Genomic DNA, 8489 nt, shown 5'->3' with positions numbered 1-8489 from the left:
GTCCCCAGGAGGGAGGGATGGACGGGCAGCTGGCTTGGTGTTTGTGGAGCTTGGCATGGCGTGTCCACTTTTCCCGTCGGGTCTTGCCCGAGCATGCACAGGTCCCACTCCCAATGTCCCCACCAAGCACCAGGTAACAGTCAGAATCTCCCCCAACCCTGCAGGGGCCCTCACACCTTCTACCTGAAGCAGAGCGGGGACGCTGACCGCTGGGGTGGCGCGCTGGTCAACCTGGTGCACTACCAGGACGCCGCGGGTCTGACCCTGGCGGTGCTCCAGCACCGGGGGCCCGATGGCTCGCCCCCACGCGGCGAGACCTTCGTGGCCTGCGACGACGAGCCCATCACCCTCCAGGTGGTGCAGGGGGTGATTCCTTTAGAGATCTTATCTGATTTACCGCAGTGCGGCACACGCATCACTGATTCCCCCCGCTGCACTCCCGTGCCTCTGATGGGACCGACGATCCCGCGGACACCCCACCCACCCCCCTCACACACTCCGCTACGGGCGTCTGCAGGGCATCATGGATGCCACGATGGACCTCCCGCGGTACGCAGCCACCGCCGCTGGGCCCCTGCGCTTCGTGGGTGCGCCGGGGAGCAGCGTGGGCAAGCGCATGACCAACCCCGCGACGCGGCGGGCGCTGGGCTGGGAGCCACGGTTCAAGTCCTTCCGCGCCTTCATGGCGGGCGGGGCCGAGGACTGGTACCTGGAGCTGGAATCGGCCCTGGCAGCGTAGAGACGGGGCCGGCGGCTTGGAGCCGCGGGCTTCGAAGCGGCACCGTGATCAAAGGAGGAGCCCGTGGTCGAAAACCTCGAGCCAGCGTCCCGGCCGTCGACCCATCATTGGTGTTACAAGGGGCAAGCCTGGGCGCGTCCGCAGGGAGGACAGCGGTGGGGTGCGGGTCGGAGGGCGTCCTACTGCAGCGTACAACGGGAAGCTGAGTGGAGTTGGGTGAGAAGGGGGGGGGGGGTGTGCTTATGCGGGGAGCTCCGGCGCTGGCGGAGGCAGGGCCCGCAGGAGACGGATCACGAGGGCTGGGAGAGCCGCTATGCATGCTGGGCTTTGTCGGCCGCCTCCATGAGCGCCACGATCGCAGCGGCGGGGTCGTTCCCGCAGGCCACCAGGGCGGCGGCCGCCACCTGCGACTCCTCCGCGTGCCGGGTCTGCAGCAGCCTGTGAGGAGGGGAATGAGGGGGGGGCTCCAACCACGCAGCCCAACCCCTGGGAGTGGCGCCAGAGAGTAGTGGAGCTGGTTCTGGTCCAGGTGTGGTCTCCGAGGATGTACATCCTCATCGATCTGCCCACACCATCTGACTTCCTCGTGCCCCACAACACAAACATCATCTGCCATGGCCCCACGCACTGTCCGGTCTGGGTGCGGGCGACAGCTTCGCCTCGCGTCGCGCTGGCGACTAGGTCCGGCGGGCACAGGCTGTTGAGTAGGCGGCTGCCCACGCTCAGCATGGCTTCCTCCCGTTTACCAGGAGGGGCGTGCAGCTGGTTGAAGTCCTCCTTGCAGACATTCAGGCACCCCACCAGCCGCTTGATCTGCATGTTTTCCGTCTGGCAGCATCCGATGCGGGCCATGACGGTCTGCAAGAGGGGCCAGGAAGGTTGTTGGGGATGGCTGAGTGGCAGTGCCAAGTTGGATGCCGGAAAACATGCTCGGAGACAACTGCAACCTGCAGCTGACCAGTCGTGCACCTTGAGGTGCGTCTCCAGGGCCTGCTTCCGGGCCAGGAGCTTGGCGTGAGTCTCCTCCAGGGATTGCAGGTGCTTGAGGTCGTCCCGGGTGGCATCCTCCCCGGGGGTGGCCGTGGCGCAGCCGGCCCTGGGCTTGCTCGGATCGGACGAATCATCACCCCCTTTCTCGGGAGAACACTCCATGGACACCGTGCGTGACCGCGATTTCCTTCGACTGGTTGAAGGCCTGTGGGATGGATCGGAAGTGGGTCGATTCGGAGGGGAGCTCGGCGATGATCCTACACCGTCTGCGTCGTGACCCCGCGCTTACCCTTGAACAAACAACGGGGACAGCGGTGGTCCAAAGGTCTTGTGGTCCAGGAGAGTCGTATCTCCTACTTCCATGGCCATCAATGAGCTAAGGGATCACCGAGTCCGGGCGTGGAGACCAGGGACGAGTGTTGTTATTCAGGGTGCTCAGCGTCGAACCGAGTCTCGGGGGAGCCTGTCACCTTGAGATCCAACCGGCGGGCGATGGCCGACGAAGAACGGGGTGATTGAGCGTTCGGTGACTCTCCAAGAGAGCCCATGCGGGGCCTGGTGCATCTGTCAGCTGTCCGAAATGGTAAACGCGCGGGCCTCGGAGGGAAAGTGTGAATGCAGTCTTTTTTGTGAGGCATTTACTTGGCGCGCCCTTGGCATCACCAACACATAACAAGTACGACTCAAAGAATACACAACCCTTTCAAGAAGGCTTTGCTTGCTTTAAAGCTGCAGGTGGGGACTCACAAATGTCGGCATGCCTCCCGAGAGGCAGCCTGGGCATCATTGGATGATCGCATGAGCGTCCCAGTACTCGACAGCCGCCGCGTATGCTTCTTTGTCCAGTGGGACGCCACTTCCGCCTTCCTCCCGACCCAAAGCGTTCCTCAGGATGGTGATGGGCTGAGTGCATGATGGGTATACAGGATGTATTTGAGATTGCTCCACACGAGGAGAACTGGAACGATGCCCAAGGAGGCTGATTCAATCCCAAACAACATCATCCCATGCCTTACCCATTGCCTCGCAAACGAGGTATGGACCACCGCCGTGCACCCACCTGCATGGGCGTCTCATGATCCTCGTCCTGTGCCTTGATGGAGATGATGCCCCATGGCGCATCTGGGAGTGCCTTTTCTGCATCCCCGGCAGACACGTGTGGCAGGGCGGCATGCTCCTTCACCAGCTGCTCGCGGGAGTACAGGATTATGTCCAGGTGCTTGGCGGTGCGGGGCGGCACCGCCGACCTGGGCAGCCAGCGAGACAGCACCGCCAGCTCCTCGGGGCGGCGCTTGAGGTAGCCAGAGCGCAGGGACTGCACATTGTCGGGCGTGAGTCTCTCCGCACCCACCGCGGCGTCCGTGAAGTTGGGTATGAACAGGTGCTTGCAGAAGGGCGCGTAGCCGTCCCGCAGCTGGGCACCCTCTGCATGGGCCCGCTCCACCCTGGCCACGAAGTCTGCCTGATCCCAGGTCAGCCTCGACCCTGCATGATCTGGATCCTCCCACTGCCTCTTGGCGAATGTGTCGAGGAAGAAGGTCATCGCACGGGTGCTGGCACGGTGGGCCAACCGTGGAGGCGCGCTAAGGCTGGGAAGTGATCGTGGCCAGGCGGCGGTCCTCGGAGCAGCTCGGATCATGTAGCGACGCTGATTGTGTTACATGCTTACTTGAGAGAGGCTAGCGTGTATGCCAGGCAATGGGCGGGTGTTTGTCCTGGGTATCAAGTATCCGCGCGCGCGCTCACGGGATCCGCTTCACCATCCTAGTCCAGATTATCTATTAGGATCTCCCACCCTCATGATTTTTCTGTCCTTGATAATCCATTTACACCGCTGCCCTGGTATCAATGCCTACTCCTACCCATGCCAGCGTGCAGCGCCCTCATCACCGCCTCCCGATCGAATTCGAAGGACTTCGCTGGTGCCATGCCCACGACCTGCACCTTCACTTCGGAGGCGATGGGCGCCTGGGTGGGGTAGAGCTGAGCCGCCGCAGGCACATCGCACTCTTCCCTTACATGCTCCAACTGCGTATCCAAAGAGGCGAGGGCCGCACAGGAGTCGTTCAGACGACCGGTGCCCTTCCCCGCATTCCTGCGCCGCTGCCGCTTGACGGGCGCCGCCAGCTTCCTGTGGGCGGGTGCCCGATGGTAGCCATTCAGGCGTCGCTGTGAGGCTCCTCGGCATGTGTTCTGATGGGAATCCGCAGGCATGGCACGGCGCAGCCTGCTCAGGCGTGCGTGAGCAGCCAGAGCGTCACCACCCCCACAGGGCCTTTCCCCGCCAAGCACCCCAGACACCCGCAAGCCCCGCACCGCCAGGCCCTCACCTGGCAATCCATTCCTGGAGGGGCGATGCGAACTGCCACACTGAGAAGAAGCGGAGCTTCACCTCCGGACTGACGACCAGGGGCTGCACAGACGGAGCGGTGAGGGTGGGTGGACGGTGTGCCATGCAACGAGTCTCCTGGCAGGCGTGCTCCCTCGCCCCATGGCCCATGGCTTCATTTGTCCAGGCAGGGCCACCACCATGTCCCTCTGCCACTGTCTTGCCGGGCACGCCATCTGCTCTGCCCAGCTGCAGGGCGCCGCCCAGCGCCTTCGATTCACGCACCTATACTCGCCCTCCCCTTCCCCCCCTGCTCATTCCCCGCCCACCGTCCTCTCGGCGTCGTAGCTCCGGGGCAGGGCCTCCACGGGCAGCCACCTGTAGGCCCCAATTTCGAACTTCGCCTGCGGGGCGAACTGGGTATCCATGTCCACACCCGCCACGATGTACAGGCGGATGTCCTGCGCGCCCGACCGCCGCGCGATGCAGTCCTGTTCGCTGAGCCTGCCGCGCAGGTCCAGCCCCGTCTCCTCCAGCACCTCCCGCGCGGCGCAGTCCAGGTCCGACTCGCCCTTGGACAGCTTGCCGCGCGGGAAGCCCCAGGAGGCGCCCTCCTGCCAGCCCCGCACCACCAGGCAGCAGCGCAGCGTGGGGTCCAGCATGATGACGCCGCGCACGGGCACGGCGCGCTTGTAGTCATTGAAAGCGGAGTAGATGGCGTCCAGGCTGCCGCGGTACGGCTCCAGCCCAGGGCAGGCGTCGAAGATGAGGGCGCAGAACTCCTTGAGCCCCAGGCTTGACAGAGTGGGGTCCTTGGCCCGGATGTTGTCCTGTGGGAGAGGCATGGGGGGGAGGGCAAGGGCCGATGTGACTGATCGTGGGCGGGGAAGCGGGCGCACTTTGCAAGCACATCGGGGAGGTCCGGTTTGTTTGGGGCAAGATGGGGAGGCAGCGGTGCAGCTGGGGGCACCACTGATGCCAGAGGACCCCAGTGGCACGGCACACGCACCTCGTAGTGCCACCAGGCCATCTCAATCACGAAGAGAAGCCGCTCAAAGGACCTGCATGCCCAGACAGGGGTGTGGGTTGCTAAGGGGGTATTTGGGTTAACAGGGGGCATGGAGGCTAGGCTCGCGGCTCCTGCACTACCACACAGCCACCACACATCAGTACCACGCACTCTAGTTCCTCGGGAGGGAGATTGATGATGAACCGCACGCAGATCTCGTCCAGGAGTTCTGCCGAGGGCCGCACCATCTCTGCTGTTCAACGTCACACTAGTTCCAGGGCATGATTCACTTCATCAATTCGTCATAATGATGATTTTGTTAGGATGCTGAGAATCACATCGACATGTGCAGGACGTCTGTGAGGAGGGTGCAGTTCTTGGTGTGGAGGAAGTCATCCCGGAGGGTGTCGGGTGGTAACATATTGGGGCGCTCTGCCGATCTCATACCTCACCTGCCCTGCACCTTGACGTCACATGCAGAGGATCCTCGTTACTCCCAACCTTATCAAATACTCCTGTGGGATCCTGTGATCTGATGCTGTGTTATTAGATCCCGCTCGGCCTCCCTGGGTGATTGCAGACAGCAGTTGCGTGAGGGGGCCGCCCCGAGGCCCCGGGGTCGCCGATCATTGCATCAGGAGCCCGAGTCTGTCAAAATGCGAACTCCCTACCATGGGATCCCTTCTCAGGGGATGTTGGTGTTCGTAGTGCTGCTCGTTGCCACTGCCGGTGCAGCTCAGGTGGGGCCTGGCACGGAGGGTCCTGTACCACGAGGCAGCATCGGTCTCGGTCCGCGCAGAAGCCCATGAATCACCAAGGGGGCGGCTGTGGCTTGGTTGCATGCCCATCTTCACCGCGGTGATGGTGCCAACCGTGCAGGAGACGGGGACACAGGAGCCCTCACCCGCCGGCGCCGTCCCGGGAGACTCCTCCTATGTGTGCATCTGTCTGTCTGCAGCAAGTAGGACGGCGCAATGGGCAGGAGGGTCTGCAGCACGGCACGCATGGCAACCCTGCAGCGCATCCTGCATGCCGCACCACGCTCGATGCCCCTGCACTCAGACCCCTGGCTGGCCCACGGCCACACACGTGCAGACGAGCAGCGGGACATCGTGGACTGGGCGCGGTACCATGAAGCCCTGGGCGTGGACCGGATCTATGTGGTGGACTCCGGGGAGTCCCTGAGGCCCGTGCTGGAGGGTGCGGGCCTGGTCCAGGTCGGCAGGCGCGGGGGTGACACCAGGGGTGGGTCGTGCTGTGGGTGGTGTCCCGACTCCTCACTGCCTCAGGGTTCACTGTCGCTGTCCAGAGGCGACCCTCACAGCCCCCCTTCCTGCCTCCTTTGCCGCCCTTGATGCAGTCGGGCCTGGTGCGACACATCCTTGCCAGCAACGCGACAGAGCTGCAGGAGGACATCCTCAACACCACAGGGCGCCTGATCAATGCCAAATACAAGCAGCTCCTGGCCTACTCCCTCTGCCTGCGCGATTTCCGGCTCCAGCACCGCTGGATGGGTGAGGCAGGGCCACAGGGGGACTGGGGTGGGGGGACATGGTCGTGCTGGCCGCCCGACACACTGGTCATCCTGGTTGGTGCACATGTTCGAGGATCCCCACCGGACCCAGCCGGCAGCACATGTGCCCCCATTGCGTCTGGAGATCCCTCGGCACCCTGGACTGGACCACGGGACGGCCCACCACCTGCACTCCTGCTCATGCTCCTTGCCGGGAGGAGGCAAAGGGGCCCTGGATCCGCACTCCTGGTCCGTCACCGTGCCTGGTTCATCCCCTTCAAGGCCCACGTCAGATCTCCGTCTCACCATACAATCCCTGCACCACTACACCCCGCGTGGCCCCCCCCCCCAAACAACCCAGCCTTCATCGACGCGGACGAATACCTGACAGTGCGGGAGGCCAATGCCACGCTGGTCTCCATCCTGGCCGACTACGAGGCCTATGGTGGGGTGGGCGTGAACTGGCGGATGTATGGTGCGGGCGGGCGGCTGGAGCGCCCGCGCACCCCCGCCCCCGACGCCTACCATTCCTGCTACCCCGTGGGCGAGCCGGAGAACGTGCACATCAAGACGGTGGCCAACACGGCCTACGTGGCGCGCGCCGGCGGCGCACACCACGCCGAGTACCGGCGCGGGTACTATGCGGTGACCACCGACCGGCGGCGGGTACTGGGGCCCAAGTCGGCGGCCCCCGTCTACGATCGCCTGGTCCTGCGCCACTACGTCAGCAAGAGCCTGTGGGACTACAGCCAGAAGATCCTGCGCGGCTCCGGCATGTCGCGCGTCAAGACCATGCCCTACTTCCACCACGTCCAGATCCGCGCCTGGCAGGACTGCCGGCGCGCCGCGGCCTGGCCGGACGGCGGGCCGGAGCAGGTCGCGCCCGCCACCATGCTCCGCGCTTTCCCCCTGGACGCCGAGGGGAACGCCCTGTCCTGGGAAGCCGCGCTTGCCACGAGCCGCGCTGCGGGCGGGGCACGTGGTGAGGAGGCGGTGAGAGTGGGAACCGGCCACATCCCTGATGTGGCAGGGACAGGAGCAGGCGCCGTGGCAGCGAGTGCAGAGACAGGTGGCGCGGCGACAGGAGGTGGCGCGATGGAGAGTGCAGGAACAGGCGGCATTGCGGCAGAGGGCACCGTGGCAGGAGGCGCTGTGACAGGAGGCGCCGTGGTAAAGAGCGCAGTGGCAGGAGGCGCGGCGGCAGAGGGTGCAACGATCGGAGGCGCGGCGGCAGAGGGTGCAACGATCGGAGGCGCAGCGGCAGAGAGCGCCCTGACAGAGGGCGTGGTCGCAGATCGCACGACGGCAGGGGAGGTGTCCACCAATGCGACATCGGCGGCCGGCACAAGTGCCGGCGGCGCAACAGCAGTCCCCGCAGGACCTGGTGCTGCAATCGGATCGCCTGGAACGCCCGCTGGCGCCATGGTGGCCAGCGGCATGGCCGCAAGCTCCGAGGCCTCGGCCCAGACAGGAGCAGCAGACCCCGTAGCTTGAGTAGTTCATAAATATGACCCCCCACATGCTGCGACACCCCGTCATCAGCGCCGATTGAAGCAAGCTTAAATAGAGACCCCTTTCTATCATCCCCCTTTTCTACTGTTTTTGTCGAGCTTCTTCAAACGATGGGGCGACAGCAGAGCGAGGGGAGGGGGGGGGGGGCGGCACACACAGGTCCCAGCAGCGCAGGGTCGGACCGCGCAACAAGTGAACAGGTTACAAAGAATGGTGGGAGAAGGTTTGAGGCACGCGAGTGCTAGGCCGATTACGGCCCGCGGCGCGACGGCGGTGCTGGCGCATTTGGGAGACGGGGCGGTTGAGGGCTGGGCGGGCTACGGGAGAGCCCACACTGGGGGAACCCAGAGCCCCACCACCGACCCAGGCCTCAAGCCGGGGCGCCGATGCCCATCTC

General features: G+C 64.6%; 6 protein-coding genes across 6 annotated transcripts in view; 2 read left to right on the top strand and 4 right to left on the bottom strand.

The window, feature by feature from the left end:
- The window catches only part of F751_4877 (hypothetical protein), a gene marked incomplete at both ends in the record, with an annotated part of 2382 nt that extends 1643 nt beyond the window's left edge, over positions 1–739 (top strand). The window contains 2 exons of the mRNA XM_011400978.1: positions 165–354; positions 518–739. Coding sequence (XP_011399280.1) covers positions 165–354; positions 518–739 — 412 coding nt within the window. The remainder of the gene's footprint in view (positions 1–164; positions 355–517) is intronic.
- A 311-nt stretch (positions 740–1050) lies between these two features.
- F751_4876 (hypothetical protein) lies at positions 1051–1891 on the bottom strand (the record flags this gene model as incomplete). Its single annotated transcript, XM_011400977.1, has 3 exons — positions 1051–1177; positions 1368–1597; positions 1709–1891. 3 exons carry the CDS (start codon positions 1889–1891, stop codon positions 1051–1053), a joined length of 540 nt encoding a protein of 179 aa, XP_011399279.1.
- A 621-nt stretch (positions 1892–2512) lies between these two features.
- Positions 2513–3272, bottom strand: F751_4875 (hypothetical protein; the record flags this gene model as incomplete). The annotated part of the gene is made up of 2 exons (XM_011400976.1): positions 2513–2632; positions 2790–3272. The coding sequence occupies 2 exons, from the start codon at positions 3270–3272 to the stop codon at positions 2513–2515; spliced, it is 603 nt and encodes a 200-aa protein (XP_011399278.1).
- Positions 3273–3574: 302 nt separating this feature from the next.
- On the bottom strand, positions 3575–5315 carry F751_4874 (mRNA decapping complex subunit 2; the record flags this gene model as incomplete). The annotated part of the gene is made up of 5 exons (XM_011400975.1): positions 3575–3860; positions 4060–4142; positions 4388–4888; positions 5068–5119; positions 5239–5315. The coding sequence occupies 5 exons, from the start codon at positions 5313–5315 to the stop codon at positions 3575–3577; spliced, it is 999 nt and encodes a 332-aa protein (XP_011399277.1).
- A 798-nt stretch (positions 5316–6113) lies between these two features.
- Positions 6114–8074, top strand: F751_4872 (hypothetical protein; the record flags this gene model as incomplete). Its single annotated transcript, XM_011400973.1, has 3 exons — positions 6114–6284; positions 6428–6581; positions 6942–8074. 3 exons carry the CDS (start codon positions 6114–6116, stop codon positions 8072–8074), a joined length of 1458 nt encoding a protein of 485 aa, XP_011399275.1.
- F751_4873 (hypothetical protein) lies at positions 6535–6783 on the bottom strand (the record flags this gene model as incomplete). The annotated part of the gene is made up of 1 exon (XM_011400974.1): positions 6535–6783. The coding sequence occupies one exon, from the start codon at positions 6781–6783 to the stop codon at positions 6535–6537; it is 249 nt and encodes an 82-aa protein (XP_011399276.1).
- Positions 8075–8489: the final 415 nt, after the last annotated feature.

The sequence above is a fragment of the Auxenochlorella protothecoides genome (genome assembly GCF_000733215.1).
Source record: "Auxenochlorella protothecoides strain 0710 unplaced genomic scaffold scaffold54, whole genome shotgun sequence".
Lineage (NCBI taxonomy): Eukaryota > Viridiplantae > Chlorophyta > Trebouxiophyceae > Chlorellales > Chlorellaceae > Auxenochlorella > Auxenochlorella protothecoides.
Note: the sequence above shows the minus strand (reverse complement) of the source record. Positions and strands in the feature narration are given on the sequence as shown.